A 21,799-nucleotide genomic window follows, 5' to 3' on the forward strand; every position below is an offset into this window, starting at 1 on the left:
ACGCACACATACTCGCACACACATATACTCACATCCAACTATATCCGCACACACACAAACACACCTACTTTATCTGTTTAGATTTGAATCCTTTGTGGGTTTATTCCAACAAAAATACGTTGAAATATACTGCAAGCTGATTGTGGAGTCATGTCTTCTTGCAATTTTAAAATAAGTCTAAAAAGTTATATATATATATACTGCGGCTCTTCACATTCCACAAAGGAGCTTGTGGAATACATTTTGCACAACATTTGAACTTTTCCACTCCTTTGACATTGAGTGTCCACATTTGAACAGTGGTGCACCAATTTATACTTGAGGGAATTGTGAAGACGAGAAAACAATGGCATGCTTTGAGTTCAGCGTGTTGGATCTTATACGTAGCTTTTGCCTTGTACTGTATGTTGGCAAACAATATATTCACATTTAATAATAATTATAATAATAAAAACTTTGCATTTGAACATTCTCTGAAAAGGAGGGATGCAGAGCTTGGACCGGGTTGGTGAATAATATACGCTGATGATGGGCCTTCCTCTCCCTGGAGGCTGCATTGTAGTGCTCTGGCCCGCGTTGATGAGGTCACTGCTTGTCAGAGGTCGCTGGCGTGGGAACGGTATCACAGCCCCTTAACCACTATGTACTTCGTCCTGCACCGAATAGCCAAAATAGTCCATCTACAATGCGTTGCGAGAGTCTGTAGATAGGCAATTCTCTTGCTATTTCAGACCATTTTGGACAGCTTTTGCCAAGTTTCACATATAATGACATGCCCAAAACAGGGACGCCAGGTTGAAAGTGGTTAAATAACCCGATACTTAGCCCCTGCCCTTATCTCTACATCCACTGCCTTTCATAAACTATTTTATTACTTTTTTTCTTTTTTCATATTGCACATGCCTCGTTAAAATGATCAGTCACTGATATCGATTCCCTTTCTCCTCTGACTCAGAGTCCTGCAGGTCCCTGAGGCCGACGCCTTTCTGGAGATTTAGTAACGAGTCCTTCATCTGGAGGAGAGTGGAGGGAGAAGTGTGTTACTCATATAATTATATAGCTATTTATCTATATTTGATCGATTATTTATTTATTTTCGTCTCCTGCACACAAAGTGCCCAACCCTCATGGGCTTATAAGACACCATTTCACATTTACATTTACAGCATGTTTACATTATATTCATAATACATTCAATTACAGCTCAGAGTTATACAGATGTGTTCTGTCTTCTCTCCCAGGCTTGACATAATAATGTGACAATGCGATAATAATATGATAATGCGATAATGTGGTTGTGGTGATGTCGTCATGGTGAGTTGCTGTCGTGACGTCTCACCTCGTCTAAGAGCACCACTGAACTCCTGATGATCTCCTTCCACTTCTGGACCTCGTCGTCGTGGTAACGCTGCTGCGACTCCAAGAACTGTGTCCACTCCAACTGGGTCTGAGGGAGTTTACTGAGAACACACACACACACACACACATAAGAACTGTGTCCACTCCAACTGGGTCTGAGGGAGTTTACTGAGAACACACACACACACATATAAGAACTGTGTCCACTCCAACTGGGTCTGAGGGAGTTTACTGAGAACACACACGCGCATACGCAGCAGAACACATGCTTTCTTGATTATTTGAATAATTGGACACTGGATTTGAACCCTGTTTCCTGCCTAAGTGCTGACATTTTTAAGCCATTAAGCTAATAGAGCTTGCTCAGGGGATAACTTGAATCTTGACCATCATGTCAAAATGTGTGCGTGACGAAAAGCCGTGAGGCTTGAAACGTCATGTCCACTATGGTGTGAGCTGAGTAACCTTGATAAATATGTATAAGCTTTGGAGCTTATATTCCAGAGTACGGACCATATACCTCTTCTATTATTATTGACCTCGGCTCGGCACCGGGCTTTAAGTGAGTGGATGTGTGTGCTAAATCTAAATACAAGAGCAAAATCCACTCACCCTCATTATAAAAGAATATATATTGTATTAACAGGATAACACACTTAGAATTTATTATAGAGCGCCGAAGTCCTGCCGTCAATCACTCATCCCCTGGTTCACGGAAGTTTTGGGGTCATCCTAAACACATGGGGACATCCTAAACCGTCTCATATAAGAATTGTGGTCCAAAACTTCTTGGTGATATTGTTATGTAGGTGTCTCTGTAACGTCTGTATCGTTTATGATAGTCAGTCATTCATATTTGATACAGTCTGTCGCGGCCAGAGGAGTGGGGAGGCGGGTGGGCGCGGGGGAGCCCACGGCAACTGGCACGAGAATTAGTGAGTCGCGGTCTAGAGTGGCTGCATGCGGTGCGGTGTTGCCAGACTTCCCCAGTGCGGGGCAGGGCTTAGGAGGCAGTCAATCATGACTATGTCGCTACTACGTGATTGGCTACATGAATGGTACAGACTCCCATTGGCTTAGGCTGCGTTTCGGGCTATACCGTTGGCTCAGGGGGCAGTCAATCATGACTAGGTTGCTAATAAAAACGGGCCTGTTGTATGTCAAGTTTCACCTGACAAAAAAACACTAGTAGTTAGAATATTAGAATATTCCTGCCGACAGCAATGCATTGCTAGTTGCAGCCCTACTATACATGCCTTATAGATACATACATGCTACGGTAGTTAACTACCTTTCGTGCGGTTGCAGTTCTTGCCAGGAGCTGAGGCTCTGTGTGGTGTACTCCAACATCCACAGCTTGTAGAACAGCATGGTGTTCAGGAACACCAGCAGAACCAGACTAGAGAGGATGACAGAAGATGGTCAATCTTGTGTAGAGTTTGTATTATTGCATAAATTCAGCCGTTCCCAACCTGCATCAGGTTAGGGCCTGTACTTTGAACATGTTGAAAAGCGTTAGCGACCCACCCATCTGATCACTGGTCGGATGGGTGGACTGTGTGCATGTTCGATTTGTGTTCCGGCTTGCATCAGTGGAACTAACATGCTTTAAGTTCCTATCGGTATCACAATGAAAACTCTTTGTAAAAAAAAAGAAAAGAAAAAAGAAGTCATGGCTGGTGAGATGAAATTAAATAGTTGAATACCTTATACAGATCCTATGGAATGCAGTTGTAGACAAGGAAAGAGGAACAGAGGGAGAGAAATGAGATTGCAGATTACAGAGATTACAACACTAAAACAGAGGAACGAAGACATAAGAGGGCCAAATGCCTCCAATCACATTCAGTTTAGTTGACAGGTTTGGACAGTGTGTGAGGAAGGAATGAGCAGAGGGGACAAAGAAGGGACTTCATTGTGTATGTTAGGTGTCACAGAATGAAACCCGAAAGTCAAAGTCTTACTAGCATCAAAATATACAAACAATAAGAGAATTACAATTCCAGAACGTGAACGAACAACATGACATGCGTGGCATAAAATTAAATACATCATTCTGTAACGCTCAAATGTTGACTTGCCAGTTCACCTAAAATTGCATACAATTACAGTAAAGTACAGTAATAAACACGTGAGGTAAAGATCCATGTAGAAGTACAGTAATAAACGCACGAGGTAAAGATCCATGTACAAGTACAGTACAGTCTACACTCACACAAGACTGATGAGCAGCAGCAGCTTGGAGACACTGTAGAGAGCCAGGCCTCCGGGGGCGTGGTCAGGTATGTGCCTGGTCTGGGTGGAACCTAGTAAGAGACGAGAGGAACACAACAGAATTCCTTAAAAGTCACCTCTCTTCTCCTCCTCCTCTTTGGGTCAATTCAGGGCAATGCGGTTTACAACACTTTTGTTCAGGATTGTAACTGTTTGATCAGCTACTGTATTTTTGAATAGCTGAAGTATGACAAACAGTGGTGGAAACAGTATCAATGGAAAGTATCATACTTAAAGTGACTAAAAGTAAAAGTACTCATTATGCAGAATGTGCCATTTCAAGTTTTCAATAAACATCTTTTGAAAATAGCTGATCTACAAGCTCACAATGTGTCGCATCATGGCACATTGTGAGCTTGTAGATCGGCTATTTTCAATTGTCCGAAATGTACCGTGTATAGGCTGAATTGGTTATGCTTTGTAATAATAACCAAAATCTACAAAATAACTAGTAAATATATGTAGTGTAGAAGAAGTACAATATTTGCCTCTGAGATGTAGTGGTATTGGCTATACTCAAACTTAAATACCTATTTTTTTTACTTAGGTACAGTACTTGAGTAAATGTACTTAGTTACTTTCCACCACTGAAAATCACCTCTCTTCCTCCTTTGGGTCAATTCAGGACAATGCGGTTTCCAACACTTTTGTTCAAGGTTGTATTTGCTTGATCATCTATTTTTTTATAGCTGAAGTATAACAAAAAGGTTAAAGTGGTTGAACAGATTTTGATGCTTTATATTAACTAATTTAGCTAAGGACCACTAGGGGTCCCCGGACCCCACTTTGAGGACCACTGACTTGATTATTTCTCGTGGTCCAATGGTGTGACCACACTGACCATCAATGACGATGGTCACACCCTAAAGCAGACGGGTCAACAGGTCCTACTTGTCAGGGCAAATGTAGTTTCACCTAGCCAGATGATCAGAGATCTCCACCTACTGACACGTCTGGTGACATTTAAATACAATGGCTAAAACTAAAAGATTAAAAAAATAATAACTGCATTGCAAAACCAATGCAAGGCAGTCCTTCATATTGGGGTGGTGATATGATCTATTTCCAAGGTACAATACAGGTACATAGATTTGTTACCATGTTTCTCACCACTGTTCTGATCTAGCCCCTATAGGCAGAGATCTCTGATATACTGGCAGATTATAGGTATAGGGCAAATGTAACCAGTCACTATTTGCTACAAAACAAGTACATTGAAAAATTTGCTATTCTATAAATAATATAGAGAGAATGAATGCTGGTGTTATCGTTTCACAATCTTTATATATGGTTTACCCTTTATTTTACAGTATGTTATTTTATACTGCAGTTGGCGTAACTGACATCACAATGTCTATTCTTGCCCTTGACGTAATATTTGGTGGCACTCTTACCCAACTTGTCACAATGTTTGTGACAAGGTTACAAAGTTTGTGACAAGTCTGTTCAACCACTACATCACAACAAGGCTTAACTTTAAGGCCTTTAATGATGAATGAACCCTGCCTTTTGGGTTCATGGAGCTGACCTGCCACGTGTTTGATGTGGTGGCTGACCTCCTCCTCGTCCTCGGGGGTGGAGACGGTGCTCAGCATCTCGTCCATGTGTCCCCCCAGGGGTCTGAGGTGGTGGACCAGAGCTCGCTTCCGCCTCCGCGCCGTCCCCGTCCTCAACACCTTGGACTTGGGAGACTGTTTGCTGGGGTGGTCCATCAGCGCCGCTTCCACCTTGGTCAGTTCCATATCTGGGTCCAGCGGGGGACAAAATTATTGAAGCCACTTGTCTGCAAATGTTAAAGTATAATGCTATTACAATACATAGTTATACGACAAGGAGGTAGGGCCCGCGTACCATTCTTTAGGCAAAGGAATTACTTTATTACTGACAACGTTTCCATCTCACAGGATCTTCATCTGATCAGAAGATCCTGTGAGATCGAAACGCTGTCTTTAATAAAGTTATTCCTTTGCCTAAAGAATGGTGTGCGTGGGCCCTACCTCCTTCCGTGATCGCCTTATTGGCCCTGCATCCACTGTCGAGGTGCGTGTAAATAGATATGCTCTAGGACGTCCCATACCTAAGTGTCTGAAGTACTCATCCAGACCACTCCAGAAGTTTCTCTCGATGAAGCCCTTGATGAGACCCCAGGGTTGCTTCCTATAGCGCAGCTCTGTGGACACCCTACAGGACATGTACAGTAGTACGCTTTGATTAGTATAGCACAGCTCTGTGGACACCCTACAGGACATGTAGTACGCATTGATTAGTATAGAACAGCTCTGTGGACACCCTACAGGACATGTAGTACGCATTGATTAGTATAGAACAGCTCTGTGGACACCCTACCTACAGGACATGTAGTACGCTTTGATTAGTATAGAACAGCTCTGTGGACACCCTACCTACAGGACATGTAGTACGCATTGATTAGTATAGAACAGCTCTGTGGACACCCTACAGGACATGTAGTACGCTTTGATTAGTATAGCACAGCTCTGTGGACACCCTACAGGACATGTAGTACGCTTTGATTAGTATAGAACAGCTCTGTGGACACCCTACAGGACATGTAGTACGCTTTGATTAGTATAGCACAGCTCTGTGGACACCCTACAGGACATGTAGTACGCTTTGATTAGTATAGCACAGCTCTGTGGACACCCTACAGGACATGTAGTACACTTTGATTAGTATAGAACAGCTCTGTGGACACCCTACAGGACATGTAGTACGCTTTGATTAGTATAGAACAGCTCTGTGGACACCCTACAGGACATGTAGTACGCTTTGATTAGTATAGAACAGCTCTGTGGACACCCTACAGGACATGTAGTACGCTTTGATTAGTATAGAACAGCTCTGTGGACACCCTACAGGACATGTAGTACGCTTTGATTAGTATAGCACAGCTCTGTGGACACCCTACAGGACATGTAGTACGCTTTGATTAGTATAGCACATTCAACAACAATGTGCTTTAGACAGAACATCTGGCAACGGATTACGATGCATTAGAATGCATAAAACAAAAGAAGTTAAAACAAATAACAGATACGGTTAAAGTGCATTCAATCAAAGACAGTGGCAAATAGAATAGTCTTTAGTTGTGTTTTAAAACAAATACGAGTGGCAGTCTCAGTTTGTTCCAGATATGCAGACCTTTCTGGCCACTGGCGTAGCAGTCTGGGCACCTAGGCTGCAATGCCTGTGTCGCGGATTCGAATCCTGATCCCAACGACCTTTGCTGCGTGTCACTCCCCATCTCTCTCCCCCCATTCCTGTCAGTCTATTGTCCTATCAATTATAAAAGCCCAAAAATCTATCTTAAAAAAAGAAAATAAAGCTTAGCAGACCTTTCCCAGGTTACCTGAGAGCTCTGGATGGGTCATAATATCGCAAGATCAGAAATGTCATTTGGCCCTTTACAGACCAACAGTAGTATTTTGAACTCAATTTTTGAAAGAACTGGGGTGATAAATTGCAATTCATCAGTTTACAATGCAATGTAAAGGAAGAGGCCTTTAGTTTGAAATAGTGGTCTGCAGTAGCTCAAGACCAAAATGATAAATAACTCTTTATTGTTAACAAATAAGTTCCCGGAGTGCAGATCAGACACGGATATATATTTTTTAACCTATATCAATAACATTAACGTTCCAAACAGATATGCGCCCCTCACCTGAGCCGGCACCTGTTCTTGGCCACCCTGGTGAGCATGTAGCGGTTGAGTGTGTAGAAGTAGTCGTGGTACGGGACGTCGTGGGCGATCACCTCCGCATCGATGATGTAGCACTCGTTCTCCTGGCTGGCCTTGTAGAGCGTCTACACACAAGAACCGCAAATACAGCTACACTCAAAATGGAAATACTATTAATATTATATGCCACTTTGGGCTTTGTTTTTTTTAATTAGGCTTCAGTAAAGCCGAATAAAATAACCCAAAGCCCAAAGTCTCTTATAATATTCATTCATACATTTATTGTACATACACGTCATTTCAATCCACCGCACAGCTGACCACTCTTACACAACCTGTGAGCTAACCTGATCTGGTGTAAACAAGCATATTCAACTGTCAACTAAAGAACAAAACATTGCGGTAACACACTTTTTTTCTCAGATAAAACTCTTCTTTCTCTATTTGGAGTTTACAAAAAATATTCTGTGGGCCTGGAAACACGCTAAAAAACGCTGGCAGTGTGTGCAGACTGTTCTAGAGCAGTGGTTTTCAACCCTTTCCATATCATATCGTTTATTGAAAATAAATAAGTTCATAAGAAACCACTCAAGATATTCCTTTTCTATGTTTCTTCAAGAATCTGCACCCAGCTATTGAGACTACTTCTCAAGATGTTGTCCACCATAGGAGAGATAACAGGCAAACGTTGATCAAAATTGATCCAAGAGGGTTCATTTACCAACTCTCCATAATTTAGATGGGGACCACTATCCACTTGTTGAAAACCACTGTTTTAGAGAAACTCCAGCAGTAAATGGAGTGAAGCAGTCATGGCAACACTACCACTAACAGCCACCTGGGGGTGAGCTACATTAACCCATTCTTGGCGGGAACCCCTTTTGGTGTTAGCATTATGTCATGCTTTAGCTATTGAAAAATAGCAGATCTACAAGCTCATACGCTACGAGCTTGTAGGTCTGCTATTTTTGAAAAATCGAAGAGCGACTGACATAGAAGACATTTTTAGAATCTGATCTCAGGTCAGAATGGAAAACTGTCAGCATGTAGAAGACATTTTTTAAATCTGATCTCAGGTCAGAATGGGTTAAAGCCTTGCTGCCCCCTATGAACCAGGGCGCTGCATTAGATCCACGGAAAAGGCCCTCCTGAAAGTCATTCAGGATGACTGCATCGGGCATTTGCAGTCCGGGCACACACGCTGTGGAATGTAACTGTGTTTGGAAAAAAATATCATTCAATACTACAGTATACCTGTGTCTCAGTGACAGTGGCTGTTTTGGGAGCCAGAGGATTGGTGAGGGAGATGGTGTACATGATCTCTCTGGTCTGGTCTCCATCTGGCTCCTTCTTCCATGGGTGATACACCACGTCTGCATGGGACCAACAGCCAATGCAAATGTTACATAGCTTTTATCATTACACTGGCAATAGTATATCGTCGCTGTCGGGGATAAACCGTGTATGTAGCGTGTATATAAACTGTATGTACTGTGTGTATATATATATATATATATATATATATATATACACACACACACACACACACACACACACACACACACACACACACACACAGTATATATATAGTGAGTTAATTAGCGCACTTGATCATTCTACAGTGTCACACAAAAGCATCAAAAGTAGCAGATCCAAAAGCTCGAAACGTGCCGTGAAACTGCTTTGAAAAAGGTTTTGCTTTAACCAGAAAATGTTATTTACAGCAGCTTTCATATTTAAACTCCCAGACCTGATTTAATATTGAGATGTTACTGCATGTAGAAGACTACTACAACATCATCTGTGGGGAGGAAGCTTCATAAAGTCCCAAACTCCTGTGACTTCTCAGGATTCAGAGCTTCAGAGCTTCAGATTCAGAGAGGATTGGAGCTTGCGGATCTGCTACTTTTGATGCTTTTGTGTGACACTGTGACAATATGGAGATCAGAGGTTTCTGCCCCACAGTAACGATACGAACTATCATACAGTCTATTGAATTGTAGAAGTTGGAGTGAATAATTCATTATGAAGTAATTGAGACGGCACAGTTTGTTTTTAGAGCCTGGAGTAGAAGAAAATCTCAGCTCTTCAAGCAGGTTCAGTCTCCTGTGTATTTTATTTCATTTTATGTTGTATAATTATAATCGTGTGATCTGCCATGTAAGAAGCTTGCGTGTTTTAGTTGGTCATTCATTGTGTGTGAACAGTCATGTCAGTTCATTGCCATTGTTTATGTAAAGTGAAAGTAAAAGTGTCCTGTCCAATATGGGCTGGGCTTCCTTGGAAGCATGACACTTAAATAAAGACAAATCATTCAATGTACCTGAGAACCTGCGTCGTTCCAGGAAGTCCCTCATGAAGGTGGACTCTGTGAACAGCATCGTGTGCATCTTGTCCACGCTGAACTTGTACACTTCGTTGATGTACTGGCGACCGCTCAGGTCATCGTGGAATGGCTCGATCTCACCTGCTCCAGCCAAGACAACATGTACATTAATGGGGCGATTGAATCACATTTTCTGCGATCGGAACATTATGAATAAGAATCACCTTTCAAATAACGTGACATAGTAATTTAATAACGTTATACTTAAAAGTGATCTGTGTGCGACTGCTCGTGCATAATGCGGTCTGTCTGCCTCTCGTGACACACCTTCGTCGTCGTCGTGCGTCTCTGACGAATCGCTGAGCTCGGTGGGCAGGTCCTCGTTGTCGTTCAGGTCCAATGAGGGCGAGGGGACGAGACCGCCACAGTTTTCAGGCAAGGGAAGGCTCAACAGGTCACCGTCTGGGACAGAGGGGGAGAAATACTCTTCTGGGGACAGATCGCACTGCGGAGAGAAAGCAGTGGCGGAAAGTAACTAAGTGCATTTACTGAAGTACTGTACTTAATTATTTTTCTGCCATCTACGAACATGTTCGGACCCCCTAGGCTAGGGTACGGCAGGTGCCAACTAGGCACATGTTTGTACCCCCCCGTATACTCCATATATAAAAGTGGCGGCCATCAATTTACCTTTTAGCATTACTCCGGTTGCTATGCAACGCCTCTGTTCCCACCAGCTATGGGATTTTTAGGCTCCATTTATCTCCATTAAAAGCAGGATTTTTAAAGTCCTGTATCTCTAAAGCTTCGAGCGCTGTCCATAATGAGCCGTTGCTCATTTAATTTGTGACTTTGTCTCACATCACTCCGGACATTTCTGACGATCGGTAAAGGGTATGCGCTAATGATCACTTCTCACAACAACAGTCCCCTCCTCCCTGATAACCCGGAATTGTAACGGAGGCTCGTTACAATTGGAGCCTATGCCAGGCATAGGCTTAGCTGTGCTGTACTTATGCTACCACCTAGCGGGCAGAAAAAGTAAACTTTTTAGGTTTTTGTACTTTACTTGAGTATTTCCAATTTCCAAAACCTTTACAAATATTGTACTTTTTCTCCACTACATTTATTTGACAGCTGTACTAGTTATTTTGTAGATTTGGATTATTACATTACCCACTTCAGCCCTATATACATTTCGGCGATTTGAAAATAGCAGATCTACAAGCTCACAATGCGTCGATATGCCACACATTGTGAGCTTGTAGATCTATTTTCACGGTAGCAGAAGCTAATCTAAACCCGTCTCAGATCTTTCTTTCAGTGGAGGAAAAAGTGCTCACATTTTGTACTTGAGTGAAAGTTTCAATACTGCTATAGAAATTTATATTTGCTATTTTTGTAGGGAATAGAAAATGTAAATTCAAGCTAGTTTTCTGTCTGACAGCAACACAATATTCTCACACAAACTGTGTTCTGAGGCACACGTTTGTGCCATGAGACTTAAATGTTATCTCCAGTCCATATCCTACTTTTTTCATTTATTTTTTATTTTTTGTAAATTAATGTCCTAGTTGATCACAAAAGCATGATGTTTTGAGCTTTGTCTGCTACTTTTGCAGGTTTTGAATTTGAATCCTAAACAGTTTTAGACGGTTTCCACCAGACTGAGCCGATACGTAGCAATATGTAGAGGGAAATATGGACATGAGTTTGCTGATCTGAGCTCACTCTTTGTGTGCACTAACGAGGAACTGTGTGTATGCTGCATGCCTGTCATCACTTTTGAAGCAACAGAAGGCTCCTGTTGTATATGAGTCGAGGGATTTTGTGTTGCGTAATGTTTATATTTTAATGTATTGTACCTTTTAACGTTTTTATTCATGGGTTTTCGACTATTGTTTGAACTAACATGCAATCATACAACAATGGATCTCAAAGTGGAGTCCATGGGGGAAAGTTAGTTTGAAAACAACTTAAATAGAATGCTTGAGTGAGACTGGTCAGGAACATGACCTCGTTGACCTGTGGACACAGGGAGTCTCCAAATGACTAACACAAGTTGTCAAAATGTGAATAACAACTTTGATGATTTCCAGACATGGTCGGGCATCTTAGCTGGCCTCATGGGAGAAGTAAAGACAAGTCACAAGAGTAGGCCTATATCATATAATTCACTTTTGAGCATGTTTTGTGAACACCAAATGAATGGTCCAGGCTTATAATGAATCTATCCAAAAATAAATATTGTATTTCATATTTCTAACGTGTAATTCTCGCCAGGCAGAATGCTATATAGAAAACGTCTTGACGATGCTTTGGTTGAAACAAAATATGTTTGTTAAGCTCTATATATGACAGTAATCAGAACCGGATATACAGGTAGCAGTTTGTTCAGTAACAGGGCGGATCTCCCTGTCTATCCAGCTCTTTAGTAAAGAAAATACATTTTCAGGTGGGGCACTCATCTCCTCCAATCAGAAGTGATCCATTTCCAATTCTGTCTGCTATTCTTTTTTGTTTCTTCACTTCCAAGTCCAATCAGCACTATGTAACTTTCCTCTTCTACCCCAGATTTGAAGTGCTGAAACTTGTACCTTTGCGCTAATAAAGCAGGCCTGCTTGCTCAGGGGATGAATCGAATCTTGACCATTAGATACAACATTCATGTCAGATCCTGTGTTTAGGTGACACATTCTAGATGCCTCACTAGACACCATTATGAAAAATAACTGATTATCTCAAATAATTGCGATTAGGCAATCACCGATTATGTAATGCAGTGGTTCTCAAAGTGGGTGCCGCGGAACCCTAGGGTGCCTTGACACAATGCCAGTGGTGCCTCAGAATACTTTGATAATATTTTGGAATTTATCTATCATTTCAGTTTGACCAACTTAGACTCTCAGTAAAAAGGACCCCAGTTAAACTGTACTTGGTGTGTTCTTTTTCAGCCTACAGTTCACCAAGTCTCTAGAAAGAAAAGTTTATTTTTAGGGGTGCTGAGCCAAAGAAGTTTGAGAACACCTGATGCAATGTGACAGGGCTGCTGTACTCACAGGGAGCAGAGGCTCGCTGCCGGGCAGGTCGAGCAGGGCGTCAGCGGGGAAGGAGGTCTTGATGAGGGGGAGCAAGGGGCTGATGTCAGGCCTGGAGGCCTCCAGGCTCTTGGCCAGAGCACTGCCAGGCTCAGCGTTATGCTCCGCGCTGGCGTCCTCCACAGGCAGCTCCTCACAGTACCTGCACCTCGGAGAGAGACAGCAGCTGTAGGTCAAGGTTACCAGCTTGTACAGTTCAAAATAAGGTCTGCTAAGAGGATTTATAACCCAAGAAAGCACTATTAGCCGGGGAGCCACAGGCCCAGAAGCTCAAGGAAAAGAGATTAACCTGTGATGTCATTACATACATTTTATTTGTGTTTTTTCTGTTCACTTGGTCATTAAGGTCCACAGAATGAGAGGTCTGTTCTGCCGGAAAAGTTATGGCCATTTTTGTATACCACACCATAGACAACCAATATAAGGCAAAAGTTTCCAAATTTCATCATACTTTAAATAGCATGTGTCTCAATATTCGGCCGTTTTTAGGCCAAGGAGTGTTTTTCGTGCAAAACTAATGCTTGGAATGGATTCAGAATAACTAGAAAAACACCCTAGTTTGACACGTCACATGCTACTTAAAGCATGACATTTGGAAAAGCAGTAGCCTGGCCAGTTTGTCTCAGCCCGATATTACTAAACGTAACCTCAGTAAACTGTGCCTAAACGGTTAAACCTGACCTTATTCCTAAACCTAACCTCAGTAAAACGGTGCCAAAACCTAGCCCTATTCCTAAACTTAAGCCCAGTAAAACTATGCCCAACCCTAAACTTATTGCTAACCTTATCCTCAGTAAAACAAATACAATAATACAAGAACCGCCCCACCGAGCGGTCAGTGTGGTACAAATGAAACCAATTGTACGCTCTCAGAGTTACAGACCTGTATCAGGGCTATCTCTTTATGTGTTGCTGGTCATGTTATTGGCCACTCATTTGTATGTCCGTGGCGGCAAGAATGGAATTTTGACAAATGTCCACCACAACTCATCATGGCAATGAGCGCTGTTTGTACGGTTACTTGAGACTCACCCCATGGTGTTGAAGTCATCGTCTGGGTGCACATAGTCCTCGTCCTCACTGGTCAGGCCCAGCTCGTTGCCGTAACACTGGTGGACAAAATGCCACAGCTCTTTTGGACATAAAGGCTGATAAGAGGGAAGGAGAACGGAGAAGGCGGGGAGGACGGGTGGCACAAACAATTTTTCAATTTAACCGTTTAGCAGATGCTCTTAATCCAGAGCGATTTGAAGTACTCAGAAAAAAAACAAGCTTACTTTGGATTATTGAATCCAAAGTAAGTGAGTGAGCTTGTATTGTATATCTCCTATTTTTGAATAGCCAAAGTATAAAGTATGGTTAAAGTGGTTAAAGACACACTTCTAAACTAAATTACACGTTGAAACTCAAACATAATAATTTCAAACATGAATGTCTGTAAGTGATTAACAGTGTATCGATCTCACCTTTTCTAGCAGGGCGTTCTGCCAGAGTCTGAACATCATCATGTATGTCCGGTCCCTCGCTCCGAATGAGGTGAAAAAGTGCTGAAACGGGACAGGAGGGTTTAAACAACTACTACACCTTAGAACACTGTTTTCCAAACACTGAGGACCAATATTTATGGGTCACAAGTAAAAATAAATATGTCTTCCCCCTACAGTATGTACACATTCCATAAATATTTAACTAGGCCTTTTAAGAAGTAGTGAAAATAGCAGAACTAAAAGGTCAACACATGTCATAATAATGTACCTGTACCTGTAAAAATTCCACCTCTCTCTCTCTCTCTCTCTCTCTCATTAGCAGGCAACAGAGCAGCACTATCCCTCTCTCTGTTTCTGGCGCCCCCTACTGGTACTAATAGTCATATACTGGTGCTCAGATACACAGGTACAGGTACACGGACATTGCTGGTTGTAGGTGTGGTTGCACCACTCAAAAATAGAAGAATTACAGGAAATTAAGGAAACCTTATATTTTTAAAACAAAGCAATACTGCCTCATCAAAGTTGGTGTTGTGTATATTGTCAATTACTTGCACGAGAGGGGGAGAGGTGGTGGAGTTAGTTGCTTTAGCAGACAGTTTGAGGGTCTAATGGAATTAAGAGGTTTTGTCCAAAGTGTTTTTTACTGCTTTCCATTGGTTCAATATTTTCGAAACAACGTAAAGGGTGTTCAATTGCACTGATTTATGCAAAAACTCTTTAGTTAGGTGGTTTCCTCCCGACAGCAACGATGTGCAAATCATGTCGTGTTGCATGATGTGATGTGTATGTGTGCTGTGCATTTGCACTTATAAGTCCACACACCCAACGGTGCCAAAAGTGCATGTCAGTCCAAGCATCCATAGCACCAATAGCATGAGCTGCTCACCTTGTCATTGTCAGTGCTCAGCTGGATGGCATTGGGGATGAGGCGAGCCGTCTTCTCCTTGGTCATGGAGCAGATGTCCTTTAACCGAACCATCAGCTATACACAGAGAAACACAATGTCCTTTAACCGAACCATCAGCTATACACAGATAAACACAATGTCCTTTAACCGAACCATCTGCTATACACAGAGAAACACAATGTCCTTTAACCGAACCATCAGCTATACACAGAGAAACACAATGTCCTTTAACCCATTTTGGACTGAGGCCAATTCTAAAAACGCCTTCTAAATTCTGACCTAAGTTTTCTGAACAACTTCAAATATTTATGTAGCAGCATCATTTTTGTTTTACTGTAGAACTACTATGGGTTATAGTCCAAAAAATATTGGTATTTTACTATTTTAGTTAGATGACTTAAACCATTACTTCTTGATCTGGGGACCCCCAGGGGTCCTTGGGGTGTACCAGCGGGTCCCCAGCAAAATGTGTTATAGCGTCACAATCATTGATGTCATGAAGATTTGTGGGCGGGGGGACTTTTTTTTAACTCAAGCTTTTACATCTGGAGGTGCCTGGCAGCACAAAATATTTTTGTGATTAAGAACCACTGACTTAAAAGCGTGTCCTCACCAAGGTCTCCCATCGGAAGATGTTGCTATAGAAACAGATCCAATTCTCTGAGAGGTAGAGGCGACCCTGCAGGAGGATGTCTCTCTGCAGAGCACAGGAGTAGTCTGGTGGGGGTCAAAGGTTAAAAGTTAACAACACAGGAGTCCTCTGGTGGTGGGGGTCAAGGCTTTTGGAAAGGTCAACAAAAACACATTCATGCTTATCATCACTGTCGAGCACAAACCTATCTCCATATTCTATATATTATTTTTTTTTATACATTTACACACTACTGGATCATAGTACAGCGGCACACACAAATTAAGCATATCGTTAGTTCATGCAGTCTGCAGCTGCAGACTCCAGCTGTCAGATGATCACCATCACACAGTCACAGACCTTTACTTGGTCGCACTTTGCAAGCCCTGCCTCTTGGCACAGCAGCAGGCTTATCTCAGGGTGCTACACAATAGATGTCTATCTACTTAGAAATAAAACTAGTGTTGACTAATCATTAAAAGTGGCTCTTATTTCGAAGAGGAAGTCTGTTTCAGTTGTAGTCAAGCTGCCATGACAAGTTATGATGCCAGCAAGTCTAACCAAGTAGTAAACAAGAACCCACGTGGATTAAACACAAGCTAGCCTACAGCAAAACCATGCAGCTAACAATGTACACACTTTGGAAGTATATGTTAAACATGGAACCTTCCCGGCATTAGGTGAGTAGTTCATTGTATAAGTCTTATGCTGGATCAGGCTGGTGAAATCATTACTAGCTTAGCTGCCCAAAAACACCTTAACAGGTAGGCTACAGGGGTGCAGTACTTAGTTTAGACAGTATACACCCCAGCTACAGTACAGTAGGCCCACTGTTACGGTCACTTGCAAGCATGTGATGTTATTAAATTGAAGTTCACCTAGCCTGCTTATATCATGCCCTTAAATAGTGCTTGTACTTGGAACTGTTTGGCCGCCGTGCCAATTCTTATAAATATTTTAGTTCATTTGTTGAAGTGGGTTTGCAGTGCACTGTGGTGCTGAATGGTATGAATTTGTGTGAGAGAAAAGTGCAGTAGTCGAGGCTACGTCTCAGTATTGCCTTGTTCCGCCAGAGACTGCATTCCTTTAAACCCTGTCATGCCCTTCATTAATCACTCATCATGTACTGTACATAAGTATCCGTTTTATTTTTTCCATTGTTCAATCTTTCTCATCAACATACAGTAGACTACAGTATCTGTTCACCTTAATGGAAACCACAACTATTAAGGTCGACAAACAAAAAACTAGTTTAGCTGGTAGAACGTAATCTCTTCCTGTCCTCGAGTATGGCCCTTTTTCTCCTGCAATGTAAGAAGCACTGTCTGTATTGATAAGACCCAATTATTGAAATCCCAAACACGGAATCTGTGGTGGGAAAAAAGTACCAATACTGAAATGTAGAAATACTACTACGTTACAATTAAAAGTACAAATACCTCAAAATTGTAGTTACTTTCCACCACTGCATGGAGTATAGTTATGTTGTATAGTTATATTGTATAGTTATGTTCTATAGTTATGTTCTATAGTTATGCCGTGATTTGTTATGAGCTTGTAAGTTGTAAATCGTCTTCCCCAAACATATTTTCAATTTGATTTAATTTTGAATTTAGTGGCTAATTTTAAAACGTGTAGCACAGTGGACTAGAGTGAACACTATATGGCACATCAAGAACTCATTAGTATGCATGCAGGGCTATTAGGCCTACGTGATTCTGGCATTACTGAATACTGATCACGTGTTTTTGCATGTCCATGGTGAAAATAGAATATTGATGGAGAAGTCCATCACAATCTTGCATGGTTATCAGATTTTCCTTCATCTCCTCGTCTTTGCCCACATTGGCACAACAATGTCACTGTTGCAGTAAGAGATAACTCTTAGCTCTGGCGTCGGTTTGGAGTCACTGTGGAAGCCTAGGAGATCGAGTGCTATTAAGACGACTAGACGAGACAGTTTCCAATTGAAAGTTTCTGCCGAGGCAATGAATGGAGTTGGCGGGCCGTGAATGAGGAGTGAATACAAGACTTGACACTTCTCATGAACTGCTGAAGATCAGCACTTTGTTTGATCACTGTGTCTTGTTTAGACTCACCCACAATGAGCCGCTCCGTATCCGGCAGCTGCTTGAACAGCTTCCTGAAGTCTTCATTGCGTTGCTTGTATGTGGGACTCAATACCTACCGAGGAGAAACACACATGTATGAATACAATATTACTCACTGTGTGTTCAATCCATCCTGGCCAATTGCTCTTAAAACACGTTAGTGATGAATACCATATCCTTTGAAAGGGTTTGGAGAATCATAATTGTTAATGAGCTCTCAACTAACTTCATGTCCTCTTTCACTACATCCATACATCTTCTCTTTGGTCTTCCTCTAGGCCTGGCAGTTCCAAACTTGGCATCCTTCTACCGATATACCATACTCGCAATCCCTCCTCAGTCCGAACCCTAGCGTCCCTATTCTGGGGTAAAAACATTCAGCGAAAATAGCCAATGTACATTAAAGCTCACAACACGCCGTGATGCAAAAGCTTGTAGCACGGGTATTTTCTGCAAAGATATTTGGTGCACTGCAGAGTGAAGAAAATAAGGGAGCAGGTTTAAGTGGTTAAATTAATATTAATTCCTAACAGTTTAAAAAAAGTATTATAATCATTTGCACCTCTTACGTGTTTTGAAAGGTCAAGTTAGTGGCTAACCCACATTCCTTTAGAGAATGCCCACAGTATAAAAAGTTGTAGCCTCCTGATCCACTGTTATCACTTCACTCCACTTCTCCAAAATACTGTCAAACCAAGATCCTTAGAATTTGTTTTAACACACAATTCCTGCCTCCACAAAAATAAGATTATTTATAAAGTGATTTCCTGCCATTGACCGCTACCTAACCCCAAACAGATGAGACTTACAGCGGGGAACTCCTCGGAATCCCAGTCCTCCCAGTGGCTCAGCTGTTGGTGTTGCATGTCCACTGTCTCCCAGTCGCACAGGCTGTCTGCATCTGTATCTGTGTCCAAGGCTGCTGCTGCTTTACTGTCATTCTGACTCCCCATATCTGTAATGTGTCTTAATTATTTGGTCCCTCCTCTTATCTTCTGTCCTTATTCACTTATTGTTGTCTCTTCTCGTGCTGCATCTACTTGTGCTCTCTCCCTATTTCTCATCCTACATCTTACGGAGAGCTACTGTAACTCATGTCATATCGCTGAACATTCATAAACGGATACTACTGTGCAACCTGGCATACACTCGCACAAAACTCATGAGGAACTGGAGTAACAGGATTGAGGAATAATAGACACCTGTTCAGAAGAAGTATCAACTCCCTCCCATGTTACACACACACTCAATATTATGGGACCATCCTTCTGTGCAGGCACTACTCTTTGTGGTAAGGACAGCTGTGCGCAGAACCAATGGACTGTGACCAGGTAGGATCCCACTTTTTGAAGGAAAGGTCTGTTGGAATGATCTCAGAAACCATTCTCGATTCAAACACTCCTAGAGATTTGATACATGAAACACAAAACTATCTGCTTAAGAATGGCCAGTCCCCTCTCAACACTGGTAGAGTTCTTGCAGCTTTATCATGCTGAAGCAGACTCCCACTAATAGCACCGTTATGTCAAACTGTAGTCCTCTCCTTATCATAAATCCAAGGAATACTTAAAAAAATATCTTAAAACAACAACAAAACAAAAACAAGAAGCCATTCATTTCCGGAGAAGATTCTTCCACAAATAGCACAGTTATCCACAAAATACAAAATAGCACAACATCAGCTCATAGCACAATATCAGCTCAGATCAAGTGCTCCCAGCACACACGGCATTAATCCAGATATGTCCCCAATGAGTGCCAGATCGACCCAGAACGTCCACTGCATTCAGCAGCCTCCAGTTGAACAAGTTGTGGTGACGTATTTGAAAAGTTTGCAATGTAAACGAGGAGTTGGTTCTCTCTCTCTATCAGTTTGTTTCTGTCTCTCTGTCTGTCTCTGTTTGTCTCTCTCTCTCTCTCTCTCTTACTGGCCAGATTGTTTGACAACAGCTCCACCAGGATAGTGGAGTGGGAGGAGCGAGAGTGTTTTTGTGGGTAGGGAGAGAAAGGAGCAAGGGGGAGACTGGGTTTACTAGAGTTCAGCAGTACACTACTATTGTGTGTGTGTGTGTGTGTGTGTGTGTGTGTGTGTGTGTGTGTGTGTGTGTGTGTGTGTGTGTGTGTGTGTGTGTGTGTGTGTGTGTGTGTGTGTGTGTGTTTTTATACTACTTCCCCACAAAGTATAGTAGAAGTTCAGAAATAGATTTTGTGATAACAGTCCTCCTCACAAGAGGAATTGCTGTTTTATGGTTAAAGAACAATACTTTTATTATTGGCGGAATTTAGACAACAAAATAGTCAGGTTGGGGTATAAGGGTTAAGATGAGGAATTTAGAGATTAGGTTTAGTGGTTAGGGTTGTGGTTCTGTCTGATTTAGACTTGGTTCCATGCCAGTGTTACAACAACAAAGAAATAACAGATCTACAAGTTCACAGTGTCAAAGGGTTGTGTGAGCTTACAATAGATCAGCTATTTATATATAAGAGAGATTGCATTCATAAACTCGCCATCCTAAAATGTTGATGTACTCCCAAGTAATAGAAACATATTGTTATGTTGCTTTGTCTCTAACAAGACTATTACCGGATTCATGTCAGGATTTAATCTACAAGCTGAAATTGCATCGCACGCAGAGTTTCATGCTTGTAGATTTGCTATATTTCATACTTCAGCGAGACACTATAGTATGATCAAGTAGGGAGTTCATTTATGATACGAGGTATCATAAGGTTTTTTATAAGAGATAAGATAAGAGCTCTCACTGGATCGGTTCGCAGCCGAGTGTACGGCGGCTGGGATGAGGATCAGCGTCTCCAAATCTGAGGCCATGATTCTCAGCAGGAAACCGGTGGATTGTGCAGTCCGGGTAGGGAATGAGGCATTACCCCAGGTGAAGGAGTTCAAGTATCTCTGGGTCTTGTTCACGAGTGAGGGGAGGACGGAGAAGGAGATCAGCCGGAGAATCGGAGTGGCAGGGGCGGTATTGCAGTCGCTGTACCGCACTGTTGTGACGAAAAGAGAGCTGAGCCAGAAGGCAAAGCTCTCTGTCTACCGAGCAATCTTCGTTCCTACTCTCACCTATGGTCATTAAGTGTGGGTCATGACCGAAAGAATAAGGTTGCGAATACAAGTGGCCAAAATGAGCTTTATTCGATGGGTGGCTGGCATCTCCCTTAGAGATAGGGTGAGAAGTTCAGTCAAACGAGACTGCTGCTCCTTCGCCTGAAAGGAGCCAGCTGAGGTTCGGGCATCTGGTTAGGATGCCTCTCGGGCGCCTCCCTAGGGAGGTTCTCGACGCACGGCCCACTGGGACGGCCCACAGACCAAGGCGCAGTTGGAGGAAACACATCGACTCACTGGCCTTGGAACGTCTCGGAATCCCCCAGGAGGAAGTCACTAATGTTGCTCTGGACTGGAGAGTTGCTCTGGTGGAGCTGTTGCTCTGGTGGAGCTGTGTGTGTGTGTGTGTGTGTGTGTGTGTGTGTCGGCGTGCGTGCATGCTTGTGCACACGCGTGTGCATTATGGACGCCCGGCCCTATTCTCTAGCTTGCCAGTCTCTCTCTCTCCGCAGTCAGAGAGGGGAACTGGAGACCAAAACAACACAAGGAAGTTCAGGAACCAATCCACTTCCCGGAGAAAAAGCCATCTCCCTCTGCCTCCTCAATGACCTGACTTAACCTCCTTATGCAGTATTCTGTGCGTGTGTGTGTATGCGTGCATGTACGTGTGTGAGTGTGTGTGTGTGTGTGTGTGTGTGTGTGTGTGTGTGTGTAATATGCGTGCATGTACGTGTGTGTGTGTGTGTGTGTGTGTGTGTGTGCGTGCAGGAGTTCAGTGAAACTATTTCCCCTCTCACAGCTATTGTGGATCCATTGGTTTTCCACGAAAGAGGCAGATATTGAAT

The 21,799-nt window shown here is 42.5% G+C and overlaps 1 protein-coding gene across 3 annotated transcripts in view; it reads right to left on the reverse strand.

Moving 5' to 3' along the window:
- LOC308327191 (protein Aster-B-like) overlaps positions 1-19,769 on the reverse strand; it is a 21,244-nt gene extending 1,475 nt beyond the window's left edge. Inside the window, exons 1-17 of one of the 3 annotated variants that reach the window (XM_080780411.1) lie at positions 18,703-19,769; positions 17,882-17,966; positions 15,765-15,868; positions 15,131-15,226; positions 14,221-14,301; positions 13,787-13,863; positions 12,716-12,896; positions 9,984-10,161; positions 9,654-9,797; positions 8,585-8,703; positions 7,313-7,455; positions 5,711-5,814; positions 5,162-5,377; positions 3,575-3,665; positions 2,651-2,758; positions 1,340-1,460; positions 1-1,013 (exon numbers count right to left, since the gene is read on the reverse strand). The exon at positions 1-1,013 is cut by the window's left edge and continues 1,475 nt beyond it. In XM_080780411.1, coding sequence (XP_080636537.1) covers positions 921-1,013; positions 1,340-1,460; positions 2,651-2,758; positions 3,575-3,665; positions 5,162-5,377; positions 5,711-5,814; positions 7,313-7,455; positions 8,585-8,703; positions 9,654-9,797; positions 9,984-10,161; positions 12,716-12,896; positions 13,787-13,863; positions 14,221-14,301; positions 15,131-15,226; positions 15,765-15,868; positions 17,882-17,966; positions 18,703-18,846 — 2,085 coding nt within the window. In that variant the 5' untranslated portion in view covers positions 18,847-19,769 and the 3' untranslated portion in view covers positions 1-920. Of the gene's footprint in view, positions 1,014-1,339; positions 1,461-1,560; positions 1,591-2,650; positions 3,078-3,574; positions 3,666-5,161; positions 5,378-5,710; positions 5,815-7,312; positions 7,456-8,584; positions 8,704-9,653; positions 9,798-9,983; positions 10,162-12,715; positions 12,897-13,786; positions 13,903-14,220; positions 14,302-15,130; positions 15,227-15,764; positions 15,869-17,881; positions 17,967-18,702 lie in introns of those variants that run through there. The other 2 variants (XM_080780410.1, XR_013965171.1) reach the window with 2 other exon arrangements.
- Between the last annotated feature and the right edge of the window lie 2,030 nt (positions 19,770-21,799).

The sequence above is a fragment of the Protomyctophum bolini genome (assembly GCF_963924005.1).
Source record: "Protomyctophum bolini genome assembly, chromosome: 13".
Classification (NCBI taxonomy): domain Eukaryota; kingdom Metazoa; phylum Chordata; class Actinopteri; order Myctophiformes; family Myctophidae; genus Protomyctophum; species Protomyctophum bolini.